General features: G+C 35.6%; 3 protein-coding genes across 6 annotated transcripts in view; 2 read left to right on the top strand and 1 right to left on the bottom strand.

Annotated features, from left to right (window-relative positions):
* The window catches only part of LOC131016333 (uncharacterized), a 609,307-nt gene that overhangs the window by 423,126 nt on the left and 160,445 nt on the right, over positions 1 to 25,736 (top strand). The window lies entirely within an intron of this gene.
* Positions 4,192 to 6,165, top strand: LOC131016322 (protein ANTAGONIST OF LIKE HETEROCHROMATIN PROTEIN 1). The gene is made up of 2 exons (XM_057945007.1): positions 4,192 to 4,604; positions 5,068 to 6,165. Exons 1-2 carry the CDS (start codon positions 4,427 to 4,429, stop codon positions 6,102 to 6,104), a joined length of 1,215 nt encoding a protein of 404 aa, XP_057800990.1. The 5' UTR covers positions 4,192 to 4,426; the 3' UTR covers positions 6,105 to 6,165.
* LOC131016305 (protein NETWORKED 1D) lies at positions 7,299 to 15,522 on the bottom strand. Of its 4 annotated transcripts, XM_057944971.1 has the most exons (7): positions 15,208 to 15,438; positions 14,877 to 15,011; positions 14,728 to 14,811; positions 14,352 to 14,636; positions 13,370 to 13,650; positions 9,509 to 13,288; positions 7,299 to 8,682 (listed from the first exon to the last, which is right to left on the bottom strand). In XM_057944971.1, exons 4-7 carry the CDS (start codon positions 14,452 to 14,454, stop codon positions 7,567 to 7,569), a joined length of 5,280 nt encoding a protein of 1,759 aa, XP_057800954.1. In that variant the 5' UTR covers positions 14,455 to 14,636; positions 14,728 to 14,811; positions 14,877 to 15,011; positions 15,208 to 15,438; the 3' UTR covers positions 7,299 to 7,566. The 4 variants fall into 4 exon arrangements, with proteins under 4 accessions (XP_057800954.1, XP_057800951.1, XP_057800953.1 ...); XM_057944968.1 differs by lacking the exon at positions 14,877 to 15,011 and having other exon boundaries at positions 15,208 to 15,522; XM_057944970.1 differs by lacking the exon at positions 14,877 to 15,011 and having other exon boundaries at positions 14,733 to 14,811; positions 15,208 to 15,511.

The raw sequence follows: 25,736 nt of genomic DNA, 5'->3' as shown, positions 1-25,736 counted from the left end.
ACGTGCCTGATGATCCCTGTATCGGGTCCATCGGGCTCAGACATCCGGTTCGCACGTGCTCGCTGGGAAACAGCCCGAACATCCTCCCGCTCCCTGTATGCCTGGAGTTCTATCCAGAACTCGTCAGACATGCCCAGGGGTCTATCCATCGTCTCTCCCGCCTCGATCTTCACCCTGAGCTTCCTCTTGTAGTCGCTCATCATGTCACTGTACCCTTTGCTGGCTTTCTTCTCCCACATCGACCTCACCTGAGGCTCAGCATCAGGCGACCAAACAAACTCTTTTTGTTGAAAGAAATAGTTAATTTAATATATAACATTTTAACAATATATAATGATAAATTTATATGTACTAGAAATTCAATTATACCTTTAATTCCTGAAAGTACGACTCCTTCACTGTTGACTGAGTCAACCTCCAAGTGTACCCCTCTGGGTTATCAATCCTCCTAAATGCTTTCGTGCAGGCGGTGGAGAGGCACGGTGGCTCATTCAATTCAATGTGTAAAAGTAATTTAAGGAATTATTTGCTATACAAGAAATAATGATTTAAATTAAAATACTTACTCATTAAGCATCATCTCAAAGACAATCCTTCCTATGTCCCTAGTCGGGTTGGCCCTGGTCTCGGCTAGGGATGGGCCTCTGGGCCTTCTAGCCCGTGAACTAGAAGAGGTCTGGGGAGTCTCAAGAGTCGTAGAAATGTGCGGCCCGGACCTTGAAGATGTGTCATCAGTCGGCTACTCATCCTGATTAGACCGACCAAACGAAAGGAAACATCTACGGGTAGACATGTTACTTATTTCATATTGATTCAGATAAGCATAGACACAAATCTGTTGATCATAAATTAATAGAATCAAATAAAAATTCGGCAGCATAACCCCACTATCATAACTACCAAGTGTTCGACTCAACCAGTTATGTGAATTTACAAATACATTGACAAATAAAATAACAAACATAACACATAAAATAACAAACAAATAAACAAATACATTGCCAAATATTCCAAATTGTACATTTACATTTAATCCCATCACCAATCTGTTTCCTAACCATCACTACCGTCATCATCGCTACCGTCGTCATCAGATGACGTGTCTATGTCTTGATCAGTCATTGATTCATCGTCATCTTCAATGTCAACGATTCCACTGAGGGGATAAATAAGAAGTGGTGGGTCGACGTCTACAGTTGTGTGGGTATACGTAATAGTAGCAGTCTCTTCTTGAAACGATTGATCTAATGTTGAGCTAGATGCGACAATAGAGACTTCTACCTTTGATCTTGCGTTGACTTTGCATGCTGACCACCAATTTTTCATCCCTGACCCTACATGTTCGAGCGCTTGCCTGACGGAGCTGGAGATGAGATTCCGCACTCTTTTTGGATCGAAGTATTATATCTAGAGATGAAATTGTGGAACGACGACGAGCGGCGGAAGGAGAATTTGTCGACGGAATATGTCGGCGTGGAGAGTTTGAGTATCAAATCGTCATGCTAGGACCGAATCGCCTCCACCGGCGAAAAGGACTAAAGTAAGGGGGATAGCACAATCATCACCATCGCTGCCGAAAAGAATCTGGAAAACCTTATTATCCATCACATTTTCGCGCCGCTCTGAAAGATTCTCTGCTTTCTCCTCCTAGATTTGAAATCGCACTGGCTGGATGGAATCAGCGACAGCAGGACACCAGAGTGAGACAGACAAACACAAAAACCAATCCAATATTTCTCGAATTCTAGGGCACAATCGAATTGCATACACACCATCGAAGGTGTGGGAAGACGAAGAACAGAGACAAATCAAATTTAGCTCAGCTTCAACGATAGCAACCCTAGTTATACTCGTAAATCCTCAAATTTGTCTAAATTTTCCTAATTTTAGTTCCAACAAAACGACGTCGTTTTGACACTAATTATTTCAAATAAACGACAAGCAAAACGACGATGTTTTAACTATTAGGAGTAGAATTTAATTACAGGTAGACATTTTTAGCTTTCAAGTCAGTTTCGATTTTGCCGGAAATTTTCATAGAGTGCAAAAATCGCTTCAAGGCTTAATTGAAATATCTTATGACAAATTTTCTGAAACTGATGCATAACTCAAAAATGAAAATAGTTAGGGTATTTAGCGGTATTATTAAATAGGGGTAATTGCCCCTAAATACATTATCTTTCCCTATTTTCTGGAATTGCACATCACCTTTAAAATCCGCCTCATAATACATAACTTTTCTTTTTCTTCTGGAATCGCATATGGTCAGCCAACCACCAACCGAAAAAATGACGTGGATGTCGGAAACGCCACATATACACGCCGAAAAAAAAATTAATTGACGTGGCAGCCATGTAGGATTTTTTTTTTTTTTGCTATTAAATTTGAATTTCCAGAATATAGAATTAAGGCATTAATTTCTCAAATCTCCAATTTTTCCCTAAATTCCCTAGTTTTACAATTTTCCACTTTTTACAATTGCCCTAATGTCCAGACTTGAATTTCGATCTGCTCCACAATTGCCCTAACATCCAGCGATCTGCTCCACATTGCCCTAGCTCCAGCGATTACACCAACACCAAGAAATGCTCCAGCTCCGGCGATTACACTTGTTCTAGCGATTACACCAACACAAACCAGCGGCGCACGCGACGAACTGGCGACCAAGGCTCTGGCGCACGAGACGAACCGGGTAGGGAGATGAACCTATCGCTGTTGATTTAACTTAAATTGCGATCTTTTCCCTAACATCAACTGCTAATTTGCATAGATTCCACAAACTCAATTAAAGCGAACAAGCCGACAATTTGAATTATTCATTATGCATTCGGCGTGGGTTGCTTTCTTTATCCAGGGCCTACTGTGCTGAAAACTTAGTTGATATAATCCTTTTTTGGCTGGTTTAAATGCATTTATTGTTGTTGTATTGTTGATTACGGTAGAACTGCAGGGGTGATGAGAAATTGCTGTTTTCGTGGGATCTAGTGAGAAAAGGTTGCGATCAGTAATGTCAGGAGGCCAACCATCGGGTTCGACGCAAACCGATAAAGATCCGTCCGTTCGACAATTTGTTGCGAATGGGGAAATTGTAAAACTAGGGGATTTGGAAAATTAATGCCTTAATTCTATATTCTGGAAATTCGAATTTAATAGTAAAAAAAAATCCTACATGGCTGTCACATCAATTATTTTTTTTCCGACGTGTATATGTGACGTTTTCGGTTGATGGTTGGCTGACCATGTGCAATTCCAGAAAAAAAAAATTATGTGTTAAGGAGGTGGATTTTAAAGGTGATGTGCAATTCCAAAAAGGGTTAATTGCCCATAAAATACTGAACTTTCATCCAATTCTGGTTTTACACACAAACTTTGAACTGTGGCGTGATAATTACTAAACTTTTGATTTTATCTGATTTTGCTACTAATCCAAATTCCGGCCAAATACCAAGCTAATATATAATATGGTGTGCCAGTTTTGACGTGGCGTATTTATTCTTGCGTGACAATTAGTTGACAAAATAATATTTTTTATTTAATTTCTAATCAATAAAAAAGAACACAAAGCAAATAACTCAAATTGTCAATAATTTAATATATCAAATCAAATAATAATATTTTTTTAATTGAATTAATTCAATAATAGTAAGGGGATTCTTCGAATTTAGGTGTGTCAGCTAAAGAACATTTTAATTATCAATAATTTAATATATAAAACATTTATTTAGCTAAGTAATAAAGTTTATTAAATTTTCATTAACTAAAGATTAATTTTTTTATAATTTAATATATAAACTATACATATTTATACTATTTGAATGACTTCTATTTTATATATTAGAGTAACCAGTTGTGTAATAGTGAACTAGAAAAAAATTGATTTAAACTTGACAATTAAAAAAATCTTATTATTTGATTTGATATATTAAGTTATTGACAATTTGGATTATTTGCATTGTGTTCTTTTTTTTATTATTAATAAGAAATTAACAATAGATATGTCGCGTCAAATATTGACACGTCATATTACCCTGATATTTGACTGGAATTTGGATTAGTAGCAAAATCAGAAAAATCTAAAGTTTAGTAATTTTTACGCTACAGTTTAAAGTTTGTGTGCAAAACCAGAATTTGACGAAAGTTTAGTATTTTATGGGCAATCAACCCTTCCAAAAAAATGGAAAAATGAAGTAAGTAGTATACGAATAGGATTTCGAGCGAAATCAAACTCGGGTGCAGTACGCCAGAATGCACCCAAGTGCCTTTCTTCTTTTGTATTGAGGCGTTTTGAACGTCATTTCATTTTTCTTTCAACTCATAGAAAGTTTTGAAGGATTTCGGCTCTTAGAAATAAAATAAAATCAATGTGAAAACTTTTTCCACTTGACTGTTTTGTTTTTTCAGCTGGAGAAATCGAGCAGCTGTGTGTATGGCTCCGCCGAAAAAACCCAACAAAATGAAGAAAGATTCGAAGAAATTTCAGAAGGGGAAGAAAAAGAAGAAGAAGAACAAGAACAAGATCATTAATAAGACGGTTGCAGTAGACAATAAAGCTATTGATTCCGAATGGTGGGATATTTTCTGGAAGAGGAACTCTAATAATTCCGGTAACCAAATCTGCTTATCTTCGTCTTCTTCTTTTCCATTTAACTATTTATTGAAGAAATTAAGGTGTTTCAGAATTAGATGTTAAGAAACCCTTTCTAAGGCAATGGGTAGTCCAACATAATAACCCTTTTCGAATTGCATTTTGGTATCATGATCGGCAAGAATTGATTTTTCTGCTTGGTAAATATATGCTTGCAACAGTTTATGAGTGTTATTTGCTGCAAATTGTTGATGAAAATTTCGAGATGAATATCCTGGTGTACTCGTATGTTTAAGGCAAAAGCTCGTGCATCCACCCCAAATTAGGATGCCTCGATGTTTAAATACTGGATGTTTGAAGTTAAGCTTTCAAGTTACTGATTTTGGACTATAGTTACTTCTTTTAGTAGTGTTTCTTTGAATTGGTATGGAGATAGCCTCTTCATTGAGGAATGAGGCTTTTGGTTGGTTTTACATTTTCAGAGGTTCCACTTGATGAGGACCAAGGATTCAAGCATTTCTTTCGGGTTTCAAAGAAAAGTTTTGAGTACATCTGCTCACTTGTAAGGGAAGATCTCATCTCCAGACCTCCTTCTGGGCTCATCAACATCGAGGGGAGACTCCTGAGTGTCGAGAAGCAAGTTGCTATTGCTTTACGGAGATTGGCTTCTGGTGAGTCTCAAGTTTCAGTGGGAGCTTCCTTTGGGGTGGGGCAATCCACAGTTTCCCAGGTTACGTGGAGATTCATCGAGGCCATGGAGGAGCGTGCCAGGCACCACCTCAAGTGGCCTGACTTGACCCAAATGGGGCGAATCACATCTGGTTTTGAAGCATTGTGTGGGTTGCCTAATTGCTGTGGAGCCATAGATTCCACTCACATAGTTATGACCCTTCCTGCTGTTCAAACCTCGGATGATTGGTGCGATCAGGAGAGCAATTACAGCATGTTCGTGCAGGGGGTTGTGGACTTTGAGATGCGATTTCTGGACATAGTGACTGGATGGCCCGGAGGCATGCCTATTTCCCGACTGCTCAAGTGTTCTGGCTTCTACAAACTCTGCGAGAGTGGGGCACGTCTGAATGGAAACATGAAGAAACTGTGCTGCGGAGAAGAGATTAGAGAATACATCGTTGGTGGTGCTACTTATCCTCTTCTCCCATGGCTTGTAACTCCATTTGATGGGGACGAACCACCAGAGTTCAATCCGGTGCTTGAGAGTGCAAGATCTGCTGCTGTGAAGGCGTTTTCACAACTCAAGGGCGGTTGGAGAATCCTCAACAAGGTAATGTGGAGGCCCGACAAAAGGAAGCTACCGAGCATCATCTTGGTATGTTGTTTACTTCATAATATCATTATTGATTGTGGAGATACCTTGAATCCCGACGTTGCCTTGTCCGCTCATCACGACTCCGGTTATAAAGCTCATGTTTGTAAGCAAATTGATCCTCTAGGCAGAGATGTCAGGGACAAGTTGGTTAAGCATTTGTTTTGTACAAAGGAAAAGCTTTTGTGCGCTTGACTGAGTGTATGAGCTATTCTTTTCTTAATTGAATGTCATGGTTTAACCTTTTTTGATCAAAGGGTATTTACAGAGTTCTAGCTTTGTTTATGTAGTTAGTTGCATGTGTTTAATGTTTTCATTTTCATTGCATCAAATATATTCCAGACTTGGTGATGGTGCTATACTTTTTCTGAGCTTTCATGACTGTTGCTGCTATTTTGTTTCTTTTTTTTTAATGGTTTCTTTTTCATAATTTTACTGGTATTTCTTCTAAAGACACAACAGAATGCTAAATTCTCTGAAAATATATGTTACATCGTTTTGGATTGAGACTAGTAAAAATAATTTGGGCTTTTTTCAAAGTCTCATTCATCATGTCTTATCCTTATTTGTGATGGTATCTCCTAATTATTATTCTTTTGTTACGAAATCTGATTAAATTTGATGAACCAAAGAAACTTGAGGTAAAACACATAGGATGATATTTTATTTCAAAAGTCCCATTGTATTTTTATAATTTTGTAAGTATTGAATCGGTTATACTTGATTGCATATCCTACTAATTAGGTTGTCTTTTAGGATCTAAATTGCATCTCTTTGTGTATTTGTCAGTCCGATTTCAACTTATGCAATTATATACTCCCACCCTTCCACTATAAGTGGCACAAAATTATTGGGCATATAAATTAATTAGAAAATGTAAATTGATTAAAAAGAGTAGGGCCTACACTTTTTTAAGGATTAAATTTTGATATTTATAAAAATAGGCCACTTATAATGGGATAATTCAAAATGAAATACATGTCACTTTTAGTGGGACAAAGGAAGTATTATTTTCTACTTTATTACATCTATATCTATCCTATTTTAAAAAGTCAAAATATCAATTTGATTTCAAAATACCACGGGTGCAAATGCTAATTTTAATTATGAACCATTATAAACAGATTCAGTTTATGCATGGGCCAATAAATTAACTTGAGTTTTTGTGAAAATAAATTACATATAACATGTAGAGCTTGCAAATAAATGTAGATAGCTTAGTTATCTGCGTTAGCTGTGAGGCCAAAAACAAAGGAGACGGCCGTCTCTCTTTCACTGTTTCGCCTGAGCTTCACCCTCGGATATTGTTTCAGTGCCACATCCACCATTTCATTTGGTTTGTGGACTGCTTATGCAAGAGATAAAGAATATGATATTATACAACTAAAATTTATAATGTTTAAAACTCAAATTTATTCATCAATGCATGCGTACGCGCTGATATGATATTATACAACAAAGCTACTATTATGAAACAAAATACTAGAAATTTATGCTCTAAAGAACTAAACATAAGTACAGCTATCCTTAGTTTGGTACCAAATGTACAATGCTTAATATATGGACACAAAACTCTAATAGAAAAAAGGAATAACTGCATTAGGCTTATAGGCATAGTGTTTTGAAAATTCCAATTATTAGGCGATCCAACAATCTCTCAATCTTCAACTGTTGAAGGCTGAACGCAGGCACAAAAATGCCCCTTCTTACGCCTCTGGCCCCCTCTTCCCGCTCCGTAGAGATAATCCCTCAACAAGATTCTCCGTTTCGTTTCCGACATCTTCGACACTCTGTCCTTCTCGTCGTCTAGTTTCAGCAGAACGAACTGCAGCTTCTGTACTTCCAACTGTATCCTTCCGATTTTCTCAGACATTCGTCGTGCTTGCTCTGATACTCTCCTCCTCCGGGCACCTTCCTCGCCTTCAAAGTCGAACGAGGACTTTGAGTCTGGGAATGACCTGTCATCGATACTCTTCATCAACCTGCCGTTCAGATCAAACAGCTTCATCACGGACATTTCAGCTTCGTCAAGCTGTCTCTTCAACGTCTCACATTCAATCACAGCTTTGCCCCGCTTTCCCTTCTCTGTGACCTCGAGTTTCCTCTTCAAGTCCTGGACCGTGATCTGGAGATTCGCCAGTTTCTGAACATCGGAATCGAGCCTCTCCAAGACCTTCCTCTTGTTTCCTTCTTGGAAGGAATCAGTAGATCTTTTGGAGATCTCTAACTTGTCCACACTCAAGTCCTCATCGAGTGCATCGGACGAGGCCCCGAAACCGCCTTTCTGTTTCCTCGTCGATTTAGAACGATGAAAATCAGAGGTTGTGGTGGAAGGAGGAATGGTTTTGCTCGACTTGCCAATTGTGAGACCCACGGTGCCATCTGGTTCTGCAGCTTCCCATAACTCGACAATTTGATTGTCCACGTCAGCAGCTTCTTTCTTGCTGTAGCGGTATGAACCATCGGAGACCTGATCAAGAACAATATCTTTTGTCAAAAGTGCACTATCTTCCACAGTGATTTCGGATGTGGGCCTCCTGCTTCTTCGGTGCTTCCCGCTTTCAGATTGTAGCAACTCGATTTGCCTCATTGATTGATCCAGCTTGGAATGCAGATCAATGTTCTCCTGAGCCATTAGCTCCTTTATCTCGACTGCTGCCTTCACAACCGCTTGAAGCCTGACCCGGAGATCACGCAAGTCAGAAACCGGCTTCGACACTTTCTTGTCTTCATTTTTAATGCTTTTGGGTGAAATGCCGCTACCTTGAGCACCCTGAAAAGGATCATATAGCAGAATAGAGAATTAGCTATAGAAGGTTAAAAAAAGAAAAAGGAACATATAGCATAATAGAGAATTAGCGAAAGAAGGTAAAAAAAAAGAAACACATAACATAGAATAATGACACAGCATTACTACCCGATGGACCTCCAGAGACGACTCCCCTATACCATAGGTAGAAAAGAAATAAATGCTTCATCATGCTCTATTTATGCGAAGTAGAAAATCTAAGATATAAACCTATGATTTAAATGCTCAGCCACAACACAATCGAACTTGCATCAGAAATGATGCAAAAGTTAACGATCATTAAGTTCTATCATTTGTGATTCTTAATAACATGCAAAGCTTAGATTGCATAATTGTGAGACTCGATAGGACTTACTTAATCATAGACAATTAGCCGGTGCACATATTGCTTTCGTAGTTATCAGGACAAGCCATGACTAGACATAGTACTCCTTTCGAGGAGGTCGTCATATTATCATTACAGGCAGTCTAATATATGTATATAACTATCTGGCAGAAGCAAGCAACATAATTGGGTACAAGTGGGTATGTACTATACCCGAAGGCCTCCAATAGCAGGCAAAGAACTTTCTCTGGGAAACAAAAGCAGAAAAAAAGCTAAAAAAACAGCCAACTTAGAACAAGAAATCTATGAAAAATGATAAATAAAAAGTTTCAATTATCCTAAGTGAGGCAGCACCAGAATTTAAAAATGTTGTCTAATTGAACTGAAAGGCAGCATTATCAAATTGGAAGAGTTGTTGAAAATCAGAACAGCCAGTTGCCAAATATTTCTAGTGTTAAAAATTACCTGCAAATCCTCGTTTTCAGGATTTTGAAACTTGATGTGTATATCAGTTTGGTCCTCCAGGGATAAAATACATTCCTTCAATGATACAATCTCCGGCCCAAATGCATCCAGTTGATTTTGGAGGCCTTTATTTTGATCAATATAGCCAAGGCATGCATCATGGAGTTCATAAAACTTCTGCTCATAGAGAACTTGACTGATCATGGAATGTTGAAATTGACCAAAGAGTGAAGCAGCTTGAGCCTCCAACTCATTGATCTCATTGATTTTATTGTCCAGATCCAAAAGCAAATTCTCTTCTCGGAGTTTACTCTTACTATGATCATCTTGCAATACCTGCAGATCAGATTCCAGTTTCTGAGTTGCTTCACGCAAGAAATCATTCTCCTTGCTCAATTGGTCACTATCTGTGGACAGCTTGAGAATCTGATTCTCTTGGTCATCTCGAGCCATTTTAACCTCATTGTATTCCGTTCTGAGATCTTCAACACTTTTACTTAACTCTAATTTCTTTTTCTCTGCTAGACTTATCTTCTCTCCTGCTTCCTGGAGTTCTTGTGCCATCTGATGCAAAACTTCCTTTCCATTTTCAATCTCAACACTCAACTGATCTTTGACTGTTGCTACAGCCTTGAATTCATCATCTGTCTTCTGCAGCCTCTCCTTGAGATGAAGATTCTCGAGTTTCGATTCTTCAAGTCTCCCCTCAGCCATGCTCAACTTTCCAATAAGAGCAGTGTTCATTACATGAAGTTTATTCCGATCATCACCAAGATCTCTTAGCACCCTAAGTTTCTCATCAGCAAAGCTTTGGAAAATCAAGGATAGGTTCTCAAGAGCTAACACTTTATCACATAAGACATAATTTTCCTCTTCCAGGACATTATGTTTTTCCTCCGAGTGCACAATTCTATCCATTAAGGATCTTTTCTCCTCAGAACTCTGTAGTTTCTCTCTTTGCAAGTCCTGGCAATTATCTTGCATGTCTGTTAGCTTTGAGTTCAAATTCTCAATCTGGATCATCAGTGCTTCCTTATTGCGGTCTTCCTCCCTAAATTTTGACTTTAATTCTTCATTCATCTCATGGAGTGTAGAAGAATCGCTCTGCAACTGTAACACCTGCTCAGTCTTCATCTTGAGCACATGCTCTAGTTTGTCCTTTTCCACCTCGACATTCTTCGAATGTAATCCCAATTGCTTAATCCATGTGACAAGGACTGAGAATGCAACAGACCACTCCAGATTTTCTTCATCAGAGTCGCTGAGTGATTTCTTCAAATGTTGGAGTGTACTTAATAGCTGGTTGACGTAAACCTGGTCTAGTTCCACATTATCCGCAGACACACAATCCTCAGCAATGCTGAGAACCTTCAATAACTGACGGGTCCCTGACCTGAGAGTACTAACATGATCTGACAACGATCTGATTTCAGACTGCTGCCTGAAATTATCATGCTCTAGCCGTGAGATCTCCTTTTCTGATAAACTAGACTGCTCAAAGAGTTTGTGATTCTTTGTAAGCAAGGAGCAATTGTTTTCTTTCATCACCTGGGCAGTCATGCGCAAGACAAATATCTCAATTTCACTAGCTATAGCACTATCAAGCACATGATCGAGTTCTGTCTTTCTTCGTTTGTGTTCTTCTTTCAGAACTTGCATCTCAGATTGAATCTCAGTGAGTCGAGCTTTGTTCATCTCAATATTGTTTGCATGTTCTTGCTTCTCTACCTCCAATGACACTTGCAGCTCTTCGACTTTGCGAAGAGTTGATTCTTTCTCATTCTCCAGATGCTCACATCTTCCTTCAAGTTCTTCATGAAGTTTCTCAAGATCTACCAGTCTTCTCTGTGTCTGTTCCAGCTGACAAGTTAAACCGTCATTTTCACTTATCAAATCAGCCTTCTCATTTACAAGCAACTGGCATGAATCTTCCAAGATTTTTGATTTAGCCTTTAAAGCTTCAACCTGATGGTGTGCATCAGATAGAGAGATTTGTAGAACTGTGTTGTTCTCTGAGAGTTTTTCTAGATTCTTGTTTGTTTCCTGCAATTGTGTCGTTAGAGATGCCTTCTCATCGAGAAGAGTAGATTTCTCTTGCATAAGAGATTGGCAAGATTGTTCTAGTTCTTCTATCTTCCCTCTAACAGCATCTAGTTCAGCATTCAAATCAGAAAGGGAGGTCTCCAAGAGCGAGTTTTTCTCGAGAAGCTGTTCCAGGATTTCCAATTTCAGCAGGAGAGCTGCTTTATCTGTACTTTCCCTCTGGCAAGCTTCTTTCAGATTGGAATTCTCATTCTGCAATTCCTTCACCGATGATCCCAAGAATTCTGGATTCAAGCCTACTTCATGTACCTGGTCCAAAATTGAAAGGTGCTTCTTGTTCAGATCATTTAGTTCCTCTTTCAGGCAATAAATCTCTTGCTGTAGTGCGTTTCTTTGGTCAAGTCGTAGCTCAACCTCCTCCTCAAGTTTTTCTGTTGATGCCGTTAAGCTAGAAATCTCATTCCGCATATCCTGTATTGATAATGCAGAAGATGAATTCAGCTCATCAAGATGCTTGTTCTCCTGCTTAACCTTTAGAACTTCATCTTGCAAACTCTGATTTTGGGATTCAGCAACCTTCAAAAGTTGAGCCCTATTCTGCAGCTCAGAAGCCATAGCTCGGAGCTCCTCCTGAGTTTGTGCATGCAAATGCTGTAAAGTCTGAAAAGCAGTTTCAGCATCCACAAAGCGCAATCGTTCTTCTTGTACGGCAGCCCAAAGTCTTCCCAGTTCCTTCTGCTTCTCAGTAAGCTCTTGAGATTGAGTTCCCATCTTCAACATCAAAGATTCTAACTCAGAATGAAGAGACTGATTCGATCTTTCCAACATTAGACATTGTTCCTCGGCACCTTTTAACTTGGACACTCCATTTTCTATCTCCCCATTGAGGCGCTTCGCCTCCTCGTTGGCCAATGTGAGTTTCTGTTCCAGACTAGAAATTGTCTCCAAGCACTGCTGGTACTGCAGAGCTGCACTTTCCTTTTCCTCAGTCAAATTGGAGATCGCTTGTCTAAGACTTTCAACTTCACTTTCTGCCTTTTCAGCTCTCTCTTTAAACCCTGAAGAATTTTCTTCAGCAAATCGTAATTTATTCTCCAGGTTTGATATGATCTCCAGCGATTCCAGGTACTGATTGAGAGCAGCATCCTTCTCAACAGCTAATTTATCCAGTTCACTTTTCAAAGATTGTGCTTCAACTTCAGCACTATTAGCTCTTTCATTAAGTTTCTGAGCATCATCTTGAGTAGTGGATACAGTAGCCTGTAGCTCAGATATCTTGTCCAAGCATTTTTGGTAGTCTTGAAGCTTAGATTCTTTTTCAGCTTCTGATGTTGCCAGGGCTTCACTTAGCGTAGCAACTTCAATATCAGCTTTATTTGCATGATCTTGAAGCATATTGAAATCCTCCCTGGTTTTGGAGATTTCAGTATCAAGCTGTGAAAGTTTATCCAAAGTTTGTTGATACTGAACAAAGCCGGCTTCTTTCTCGGCTTCCAGTTTGGCAATGGCTTCCTTCAATGCTAAAATCTCCTTAGAATCACTTTGTCGGTCCATTTTTAATGATTTTTTATTACCAACATGGTTGTTCTCATTGCTAGACACGCTTTCCTCTTTATCCTCTGCCTCATCAAAATTCAGACCTCTCCTCACCCGCTCAACTGCCCCCAATGAACCAGTGAATGGTTTTGAAGTCCTTTTTCTCGTCCCACTATCAGACTCATCAGTGAAGTCTCCAATCTGTTTGACAGCATGAGAATCAGACGAAACAGAATTCGTAGATACAGTGTCATGTAATCAAATTTCCATATAATAACTTACCAAGTCTGGTGTTCTAGGATCAGCTCCAGAAACAGAACTAGCAGGTGAATCATCAGCAAACATCATAGGAACTTGAGCTTCTGTCATAGTTCGATGGGCATGTCGAATCACACCAGTCGCATGATCATATCTTTCAGCCAATGCACGATATGCTCTATAAAACTCCTCAACCATTTTCATAAGCTCTGGTCTTTTCTTGTAGTACATCTCCGCCCTTCTCGCAAAGGAGTCCTCATCCACTTCAAGGAGCTTTATCATTGATTTAACTTTGACATCCATATCTACAAGAACACAAGGGTTTTTCAGTAAATGCACATATATTACATTCTTCCACAGCTATGAATTCACAAAATTATCTGCTGCCGAATGATACTGAAAACAAGCAGAAAATTTCAATTTTATAATGCATCAAACAAGATCAGATTAAAGCATCATTAGATTGATCAAAAGATAAAGGATCATTTTTAATGACCTTAACTTAGCACACACATCTCATCATACTCTGACCAGAGCACAGAAGGCTTTCAATTTGATTCGCTGATAATCCACTAAAGAGTGATGCGGAAACATATGACAACACAGAAGGTCTGGCTGGTTCCGAAACCCTCCATAATGATTTCAGGAGATAGACATAACTCTTATACAGAACAACAAATTGACGTTGAAAGGCAAATGCCATTGATCCCGTGGAAATAGAACAGACAAAATTTTCCTCTCCCACAAAAATGGCAATTAGTACATGTACCAAAATTCATCGAATTTATATCAAGCCATTGTAATATGCTTCCAGAGCTTTTCATGATTCTGAAGTAAATATAAAGTTATAAACATAGATAAAAAAAATTGGCCAATCATAAAAGCAAAAGAAATCAACTCCAAAAGCTATTGAAAAGATGATGATTACAAATTTAACGATGAAGAGCTGCATACGTTCAACACATTTGCCTCCATAACAATAATTCAATCACCAGAAAATCTATACCTGTGAGATTTTCCTGGAGCCATTTTGAATTTTTGGGGCTAATATGACTATCCCACCACCAGGAATACATCCGTCTGGAATCTGAATGCGACAACTTGGCCATCCTTCAATTTGATGCTGACTTTTAGCAGACTTTTCAACGAATCAGCAATATATTTGCCAAATTAACACCGAGGCCTAGGTAAAAATAGATTCGGTGTGGAAAAACAACACAGAACTTTTGCGAGCACTCAATTCAAGAGTTAATAGTCAGAATTGAGTGTAGTTTCTCTTGAATCTCTCAACCTAGCCAAAGATAAAGAATTCAAATTATGAGTTAAATAAGTTTACAACTAAATAGGAGAACTAAGACTTCAAACTAGAGAAACTAAAGTACCTTACAGAAATTAAACTCTTCAATAATTCAAGGAAAACAGTGGCCCTCCTTCAACAGAGAAATTCATCAAAAAGCATTCTTCACCTGGTCAAATTTAACAACATGAATTAGACAAAAATCAACGAAAATCATGAAAACAATAATTGTACCATAATCTGTTCGATCAACAACTGCACCAACATATTTCGCTAAAGACAACAGAAGAACACAAACAGAGGCACCAACGCAGTGTAAAAAAACTCAAAGTTCGCTAAAACAGGATCTGATTTCGATCAAGGAAAATTCTGAAAAAAAAAATAAAAATCGAGATCATCAAAGCAACTCGACGATCACAAACAAATTCTTCAAAAAAACACTGAAAAATAAAATTCATGAAATGAAGTCAACCTAAAATAAATGGTCCATCTACGTACAGAAAAATACTTTAATCACTGAATTCTCACATCAAAAAACAAAGAAGGAAAGGAGGAAAAAACTAACCGCGTAAGGCAAGATGAAACGGAAAAAGAAAAGAATAATGATGTTGAATTATGGATTGGTTGGTGTGATAAAATAAAAACAAGAGAGACAGTAGAGCTGCTTTTCAGTTTATCTCTCTCATCTCACTCGCCCCATTTGCTTTGCTTTTTCAGATCTTTCACTTTGTCTTTCTCTCTCTACAACACGCTCTCCTCGAAATAAATTCTGTTTGCTGTTGCTGCTGTTGTTGTTTGCGTATATTTTTGTGTATGTATATGTTGCGCTGTGAGTTGCTGACTCCGCATCGATCATCTAGGTCACAACAATAATAGAAAAACAATAACGGGACAAAATGAACGCAACTTTAATAATACTAAAAAAAATAATTCTCTTCCTCACTCCTCAACAAATTAAATTAAATCCATAATAATATACTACATGGTTTCCTGATAAAAAAAAATAATAATATACTAGTACATGGTTTATTTAAGTGTATATGTCTTTCCCTAAAAAAAATTAAAGTATCCTATATGTTTTCTAATAAATAATTGGATAGTGAAAAAGTATTAAATTAGGTGGGAAATGACGATGTTGTCCTTGGGATTGTTGTACCTCGTGTTTGCGAATTTCTATGATTCTGCTTTACGTTTTACTCGTGGGTTCTGGTAGACTGACAGCACACCAATGTTGCCCCCATTCCTTTTATCAATAGAAGAAATAACAGTCAACTAAATGCAAGATTCTTTCTTAAATAAATTATTTAAATAAAAAATTAAATGTCAGATTCTTTATTAAATATTCTCTCGTCTCACTTCACTTGATCTACTTTTCTTTTCGGACTGTTTCACCCGACTTAGTCCACATATTTTATACTAGTATAATTTTACTCTTCTTAATAATCGTGTCAAAAAGAATTAGGTCAAGTGAGGTGGGACGAAGAGAATAAATTATTTAAATGAAAAACTAAATACCAGATTTCTTGTGTTATTCCGATTTACACCCATTGTGTGTTAATCAAACAAAGTGTATGCAGTGACGAGCTTTCGAATTTAATTATATTCCATATTTATAACAAGTTGATGATCATTTTTCAATTGACTTTATTGCTAATTAAATCTCAAGTTCTCAACTTTCCGATCTTGTTAATTAGATCTAATTTTTAAAACGTTTTAATAATATTTCAATCTTTCAATTTGTAATGAATGCATCATTCTTAATATCTTGTGTATAACTAGAGTTTAGACTTACATTAAAATTTAAAATTTGATTCAAGACTTTTGAAGCTTATTGTCTGAATTGCTACTCATATATTATCAAAATTGTTGTCGGTTGTTTGATGACTGAACAATTGAGTCGATAGTTGGAGTAAGTGAATTAGGGTTTGGATTTTACGACAGTTCAAGTTGCAATATTGGATGTCCGAAAGTACAATTTAATATCCAAAAGTAAAATTTGACAATACATGAGCATAATGTAAATAATGGAATTCAAAACCATCAATCAATTTTGTGTTTTAATTAGATGAATATCTAATTTGAGCTGAAAATTTACACAATAAATTAAAAGAGACAAATTTAATATAAATTGGAATGTTATGATATTATGAAATGTTTCTTTTATGATCTAGTTCGCAAAAGGTTAAAATATTGAGTTTAATCAGTAATTTATATTTCCTTCGTCTCACTAATGTCTTATTTCCCTTTATGAAAAAATTGCCTAAAAAAGTAAGAATTCTTGAGGCTCACATCACCTTTTCAACGCTATACTACACAACTTAATAATCTAATTAACATTTTCCTAAATAATCGTGCCGAAAAGAAACAAGACGCTTGAAGTAGGGCGGATTGAGTAATTATTTGCAATGAGGGGGTCTCATGTACAGGAGATCGTACCTATATATGCCGACCAAGGCTCCACGCTCCGACCGGATCCTGCCTGTCATCACTCGTTCGTCCTGCCTCGGCAAATTATATTATAAAATTATATTTTTATTAACAATAATTGATATTTTTATCAGCAAGAAATTAAATTATACTTTTATAAAAAAAATTAAGTGAAATCATGCACATAAAATATTATAGTAATATTACTTTTCTTAATAATAAATGATATTTTTCTTAAATGCAAATGATAATTTTTTATAAAACTAAATGATACATTACAAATAATATTTTTAATACGGGTAAATTATACTTTTCATACATATAAATGATACTTGTTGGATGGTGCAAATCGAGTCATAGCGAGTCCGATCATAGATAGAATCCTTCGCATGATGCGAATACGAACAAATGTGAACAAAGTTTTTATGTTTAAGACTATTTTCAAATAATTAAAAAAAAATTGACCATATCTAAACTGAATCACTGATGTAGCTAAAGTAATTAAAAGCATCCACACCACACCCCGCAAGAGCCCTTTTGGGGGCTTCAATGAGGTGGACCCCACGTAAAAGCCACTCCCTATCAATGGGTTTTAAAGTAGGCTCTAAAAATTTTATTTTTATTTATACAATTTAAATGCATTTTAAAGTTAAAATAAATAGTTGGTTTTCGAAAAATATTTATTCGTTAAATTGAAATTCAAATATTACAATAATTAAAATTATATTTAAATTACATTAAAAAAAATTAATTCCATCCTCGACAATTGTTGATTTTCTCAACAAGTTTCATGTGCAAGACTAATTCATCTGCATCCATCTTCTATTTGTCTGCATGGAGAATTTGGAGGTCAAGAGCTTCGTGTTGAGTGCATTTGGAGGTCAAGAGCTTCGTGTTGAGTGCGGCCGAAATCCTCGATGCCTTTTGAAACTCAATCCATTACATCGTAGTATTTCACATTTTTCATGTGCGTCAATGACTCCACCTTCTTGCCCTTCCCCTTATCTCGCTTTGCCGCTTTTTGGCTTATAGGCCTCGTCGTTATGCTCGGGTCGGAGGATGTTGTGGAAGTCCTTCGAACATTTCAAAGAATTGACATCCTCGTCGGGGGATGTAAAATATTGAGATTCGCAAAGAACACACCTTATCTTATATTGTGTACCAAACAAGCCCTTATAATACAAACTATATTTATCGTATAAAATGAGTTGCATCAAAATTGATCTGTTGGACAATTTTTAAATAGTTTGTCAAATATTTTTTTTTTTGTGAATATTGAGTATGAATAAGATTGAAAATATAAGAATATGATGTGCATTAAAATAAAAATACCTTATTTATGGTGAATAAATCAAAATCATAAAAAAAAATGCTTTTTGTAGAATAGACAAAGCGAAATTTAATTTAATAAAGAATAATTAAGTAGGCAAGCAATCAAGATCAACTCAACACCACAAGTTAATCATATTTTATTGTGGAATGAGAAGTATAAAGACATCATGGCCTCTCAAGGTATAATATAATCAGCGTCTCTAGTCAAAGCTTCACTAGTTTTGTGAAATTATTAATTTGTGATTGCTAATTCACTGCATTTATTACTCAACATTTTATTTCCCCAATTGGACTAGAAGTTCCAATGGTCAATTTAGTTGGCGTCAAATGTGAATACTTTGTGTGGATAGTGGATGTGGGAGGCTAGAAAATAGATGAAGTTCTATAGTCATGTGAGTACATAAGTGTTTTTTTTAAATATTGATTCGTCCTATAATGCACATATTACGATATATTTATTATTTGAAAAATTTTAAATTATATAAAAACATTAGGGCAAATTGTATGAAAATACCTCACTTTATACAAAAATCTGATTTTTTGACAATCTTTCTAATTGTGGCAAAAATTTCAACGAGCTTGCAATTTGTTGCAATGTCCGTCCGGAAAAATTTTCCGGCCAAATCAAATCTGAGTTGGCAGCCGGAATGCCAACGTGGCATTAGAAATGCCAAATCACACCCATACACCCCCTCCCCCTTCCCCTCTTCCCCTTTCTCCAGATCTGCCAAGACCCACCTTCTCCCTCTTCCTCTTCTCGTCGCCTCTCCCCCTTTCTCCAGATCTGCCCAGACCCACCCTCCCCCTCCCCCTTTTCTCATCGTCGTACCACCTTTCTCCAGATCCGCCCAGACCCACCCTCCCCCTTCGGCTGTCTGCCCACTGAAGGAATGCCGCTGGTCTCTCTCTCTCTTGTTGACAGCACACACACACATCACCCACTGAAGGAACACCGTCGTCGACAGCAGTAGCTTCGTCAGCCGCCGCCACCGCCGTCTGAATCCGTTGCTGCCGCTTCATGTTGGCGGGTCAGCTTCCCCACTGAAGGAGCACCGCCGTCGTCGACAACAGGAGCTTCGGCAGCCACTGTCTCCCTGAAACCGCCTATCTCCTCCCTCTGCTCTTAAATTCCGGTGATGCAACCTATACTTCGATACTCACAAAAGTAAAGACCCACAAGTTCATAGCAAAATCGTAGTTCAAAATTCAGTTTCTGTATGTGATTGGATTTCATTTGTTCATGAGTTTTCTTTTGTATGAAAGCAGAGCACAAATTATAATATTTGTTCTTAGTTCTCTGTATATATCTAATATGGTGTTCTTAGTTCTTAGTTTTCTTTTGTGTTCTTACAATCTTTCTGAAGCTTTTGATGGGAAGAGGGGGAGGAAGAGGGGGAGGGTGGGTCTGGGCGGATCTGGAGAAAGGGGTAAGGCGACGAGAAGAGGGGGGGGGTGGGTCTGGGCGGATCTGGAGAAAGGGAGAGAGGCGACGGGAAGAGGGAGAGGGAGAAGGTGGGTCTGGGCAGATCTGGGGAAAGGGGAAGAGGGAGAGGGGGAGGGCGAAGAGAGAAGAGTGACGTGGGAAGGGGAGGGTGACGTGGGAGGGGGTGTATGGGTGTGATTTGGCACTTTTAATGCCACGTTGGCATTCCGGCTTCCAACTTAGATTTGATTTGGCCGGAAAATTTCTCCGGACGGACATTGCAACAGATTGCAAGCTCGTTGAAATTTTTGCCACAATTAAAAAGATTGTCAAAAAATCAGATTTTGGTATAAAGTGAGGTATTTTCATCCAATTTGCCCAAAATATTATTATTTAATAGTTAGATTAATTGATAACAAAAAATTTATATTAATTTAACTATTAATATTTGATTTAAAATAGTATGTAATAACAATGTTATCAACTTAATGAGTATAATGTTAAATTCAATGAATATTGTATTTTTCCTCAATTCTTATTCATTCTTATTCATTCAATATAAATAAATCATATCTTATGTGGCATCATATAATCACTTCATTATAATTTTCCTCAATTCTTATTCATTCTTATATTTTTTAAAAATTTTAATTAATTTACATATCTGAAAATCATTAAATATCTAAAAATCATTATATTAATATTCCACAAATCTTGCATGAGTATATATCGGGAATCGAACTCCTCTTAATTTTAAACTCTAAACGTCATTTAATATCTAACAATTATTATATTAATATTCCACATGTCTTACACGAGTAATTGTAATGATTGTAGTACGGTCACACACAAAACTTTTGCAGGTGATGTCTTTGGATGATATTGCCTTTGTACATGGAGTTATACTTTTTATTATAAATTTAATTTGGTTAATATTTATTTGGCCAACAATTAACTTCGCTAAATAAATAAAAATGTAATTAATCTTTTTTTTAAAAAGTTAGTATAAATAGATCAAATTTAAATTAGCGTAGTTAAATGAATAAAGCGAAATTTCTTTCCTTTTAATCATTTAAATTAAAATTTTGTATACCATAGTTTTATTTTCAATTTTTTAAACACTAAATTACATAGTTTTATCAATTGTCCACGCAATTGAGTATTTATAAGTAATGGAAGTATTTCATAACATGATTTTATATACTTTTTGTTTATTATATGACTTTAAATCGTTGTATTAACTTTTTAATTTTGCAATTGTAATTACAATAGAATTTCAAAAATAGATTAAATTTAAATTAGTGTACTTAAATAGACAAAGTGAGAAAAAAGGTTTTGCCACAAAAAGCATAATTTATTTTCCTTCGTCAATAAGAAAATATACAACTTAAGATGCTAATGTGTTACAATGATTTTAAAAATCTATCTAAAAGACAGTTATAAGGAAGCATGCTACACAATGGGTTTCCTAGAACATGACAAAAAGCGTATTTTATTCATTTTATTTTTGTGTTATTTAAACAATTTATTAATTTTTACTTTGTAATGTCAATTTTTTAGATGAATATATAATCAATTATTGTAATAATTTACAGTTTTTTATTTAAATATTTATAAATTTAAACGACTTCAGGTAGTAAGCGGGTATCACTATACGAGTTTGGTATGAGATGAATATGTGTACATATATTCAAAACATGCTTCGTAAAGTGTATAATTTCCTAATTTATGAAATTGGATGCCATGAGTTTTAAGAAATATTTAGTTGATAGTGTGTTGAGTAGAGAAAAGTACCGACCACTTTTGAATTGTGGGGTTATTAATTGTAGTTATTAATTATAGAGAAGGGTACCAACCACTTTTGTTAATTATACTAGGTATTATTAATATTTACTTTGTAATGTTTTGATTTTCAATAAGACAAATAATCAATTATTGTAACAATTTATATTTGACTTTTTAGATGTTTACAGACTTAAACGAGTTTGAGAAAAAATAGTGATATTACAATACGTGTTTTGACGAGAACTGGTAGTAAAAACACTTTTGAGTTGGGTTTGCGACATGACTGGTATATAAATTCTAATAAAATATTCTAAAAAGATTTAGTATAATGTATAATTTCTATATTTATTATAAATTAGTTTTTAATCTTTTATAATTTATGCTATTTATTATAAATGTATACTTTGTAATGACCAAAAACAGACATATTGATTGTAAGCTTTCATTGAATTAGATAATCAATAACTATAAAAATTTATATTATTTATTTAGATATTTTATAAAATTTAAATGTATTCGGATAATTAACGGGTATTATTATATATGTTTCGAAAGAGTGTTACTCTCTTTCATATGTTTGTCAATTGTCAGTTTGGACAGGCGCATAATTAAAATTACTTTTATATCGAGTTTGACATGAGTAAAAATATATAAATTTTAAACAAGTGCACACATTATATAGTTTTTTATTATTAATTTCTGTCGAATTTCGACGGGTAATAACCTAGTTATTAATATACACTCAAATAAATCATCAAACACACAAAATCTTCATAATTAAGCATTAAATATGATACATTAAGAGGCAAAAATGTATGTTTATCACTCCACCACTTTTTTATTATTTTTATTTTTTAATTATTTTTTTTCTTATAATCATGTTAAATATTAGTTAATCATTATCACTGAGATGAAGGGACTAGTATTTAATCTAGCAGCTCTAATCGTGTGAGTTCTAGATGGATCTTCAAATTTTAATGAAATGTAATTGTCCTTCAAGGATTACACGTTGTATTGAATTATTTATACAATTTTGAGTCTTTTTGGGCTGCAACTCTGGTGGTTATGAGAAAATCTAATGTACTTTCGCTATTGATTAAACAAAAATAGAAAAGAGGAAAAGATTCCGTCCGTTGCCAGCTTTGGAAAAGATCGCTTGAGGGTGTATTTGTAATTTGGCAATGGATGCTTCGCTCTTACGAGCACGCTGTCGTTTCAGACTTTCTAAAAGTGGGGGCCCTTGGGCGGTCTGGACGGTGTCGTTTAACGGACGTTCATGAAACAGATGACGGTGGAAGTTAGGCCCACCTGAATCATGTCTTTCTCTTGTGAAATGATTGTTGGCTTATAATTTTGTTCAATGAATAGTACTTCTATTCTTGTTAGAGTGATAATTTGATAGTACATAGGGATGGCAGTGGATCTTGGACCCGGTCCAGATCCGTGGATCCAGATCCGTTTTTATGGATCTGGATCTCAATTTTTTGGACCCAACGAATCTGGATCTGGATCTGGATCTTGAAATTTTAGATCTGAATCCGACCCAGATCCGACCCGTGGATCCGTTTTATTTATATATATTTTTTTATATTTTATATTTAATTTACTAATAATATTAACTAAATTAAAAATAATAAATAAATTATATTTAAAAGAATAAAAATTAAAAGTAATTAGATAAAAGTATTTTGTGTTATATTTTTCATGATGGAAATTAGATGTTGTTGATTTTGTGAATTTTTTTTGATTTAATTTAAAAATAGTAAATCCATGGATCTGGACCCGTGGATCTGGCGGATCTGGATCTGGATCCAAAATTTTCAGATCCACGGATCTGGATCTGGATCTGGATCTAGTATATAAAAACGGATATGGATCTGGTATTGGTCAGACCCGGTCCAGATCCGGCCCGTTGCCATCCCTAATAGTACATACTAATATAATTTAGTTGTAATTTTTACTTGAGTTTGATTTTGGATGAAATTAAAATTTAGTTTCACAATTAAAGTGGATCTAATATTTGTCTAATTTTTTATGATAAGGAATAATTAAAAAGTTTGAAGGTTTAAAAAAGTTAAAATTAATATATTTGACTTAGTTCGATCATCAATTAAGCTCTAATTTTATCAAAAGTCAAATTCAGATAAAAATTAAAAATAAAATATAAATTCACATGTTTTTTATTTAATTAAAAATTAAGATGAAAATTGCAATTTTATCAAAATTTGTGTAGTTTTTAACCATAAATTTCTAACCAAAATTTACACGCGCGTACATATAGCGTACATATATATATATATAATATAGAATGTGAGAACAATGCATTGGCCAGCTCTCCCTACAACATGTAATCAATTTGAAGGAATAAAATGATTGATCATAATTTAATTAGAGAAAATAAAAATTGGTTTCTAATGGAGTCCGAAATGATGGGTGAGAGAGTGGGGATTGAATGGAGTTGTAGCCACAGCCAGAAGAAGAAATTGAATGTAATGTAAGGAATAGATACAAATATATAAATAAACTTGACGTTATAAGGCTAGTCAAGTCATTTTACTATTCCACCAAATATTGAACTAATAGGAAAAAAGACATTAATAAAACCTAATTGTTCAGAATACTTAATTATATGAAATTAAATCGTCCCGGAGAACATATTAAATGATTTTTATTTTATCTTTACAATATATCCTTATGTGTTCAAGCTTCACATGAACCTTTTGTTTATTATCTTATTTATTTCGTCAGCATCATTTTGATTTGTCCGTAAATCAAACAAAAATCATGCTTAACCTATAAAATATGAAATATATCGTAATGATCTGTTGTGACATAATTATGAATTTGTGGTTCTAACTTCGAGTTTCATAATAAGTAAAAATTTAATTAATATGAATTTATCATTTTACTATAATTTATATTTTAGACGTTAAGCAAGATTAATTTGCAATACAACCATTCATTTCATATAAATAGAACACATATCATGTGGTATTTAAATATGGGTCGAAATTTAATCTACCCACTCTTATAATCTATCTTACAAAACTACCCACGTTACCCAAAAGCAAAAGTGATGGTGATAGGCATGCTTGGTTTTTTGTAAAAGTTCTTACACAATGTCAGAAAGATGCCATAAATGCCAACTCACGTCACTTTCCTGCATTAATATATACTGTAGGTTGAAAAATTGAAAAAAATTAGGGGACGTTTGTGTGTTAGAAATATTATTACGAAGGTACAAAAATTCACGATTATGTGTATTATGAAGGAAATATTTATTTTGAAGCGAATGGCATAACTAGCCGCCAGAAATTCTTAACCGGCAGCACTAGCCGCAGAACTTTTTTACCGGCGGCTAGTGCTTACGGCTACGAATTTCTGGCGGCTAGTTACGAATTGAGAATCAAAAAAAGGTTCTGAAACTAATGGGTCAACTAGCCGCCAGTAAACCCTAGCCGCTAACACTAGCCGCCGGAGAAAACACCGGCGGCTAGTGCTAGCGGCTAGGGTTTACTGGCGGCTAGTTGACCCATTAGGTTCAGAAATGTTTTGTTATTACATATATGTTTAAATTGGAATTTTTCAGCCCTCGTATTACTGTTTTATTAAATTTTGTGCATTTTTAACTACCTATCTTACACATTTTCTTACACAATTGTACTTGTGTAAGAACTTTTACAAAAAACCAAGCATGCCTATCATGCCTATCACCATCACTTTTTGCTTTTGGGTAGTGTGGGTAGTTTTGTAAGATAGATTATAAGAGTGGGTAGATTCCCCTATTCACAGTTTAAATATTGTGTGATATGATACACAACATCCATCATCGAAATTGATGCTACTCCATCCTTTTTTCTTTTTCTTTTATGAATATATTAAATATATAGACTCGTTTTCATAAAAACTAATATTTCCTTCGTTCCGCTATTAATGACTCGTATTTTATTTTGGGTTGTCCCAATATAAATGGCTCGTTTCTATTTTAGGAAATAATAAGGGGAGAATTATGCCTAATTAAGTCATTAATTATCTTCCTAATAAACACCACTCTAATTAGCCAAATACACGAATTTCACCAAAAAAAAAATATAAAATCATTTCCACTTCGTAATCGCCTCTCTCTC

Source organism: Salvia miltiorrhiza, chromosome 3 (genome assembly GCF_028751815.1).
Source record: "Salvia miltiorrhiza cultivar Shanhuang (shh) chromosome 3, IMPLAD_Smil_shh, whole genome shotgun sequence".
NCBI classification, from domain to species: domain Eukaryota; kingdom Viridiplantae; phylum Streptophyta; class Magnoliopsida; order Lamiales; family Lamiaceae; genus Salvia; species Salvia miltiorrhiza.
The sequence above is the reverse complement of the archived record's forward strand: the minus strand, read 5'-3'. Positions and strand labels throughout refer to the sequence as shown.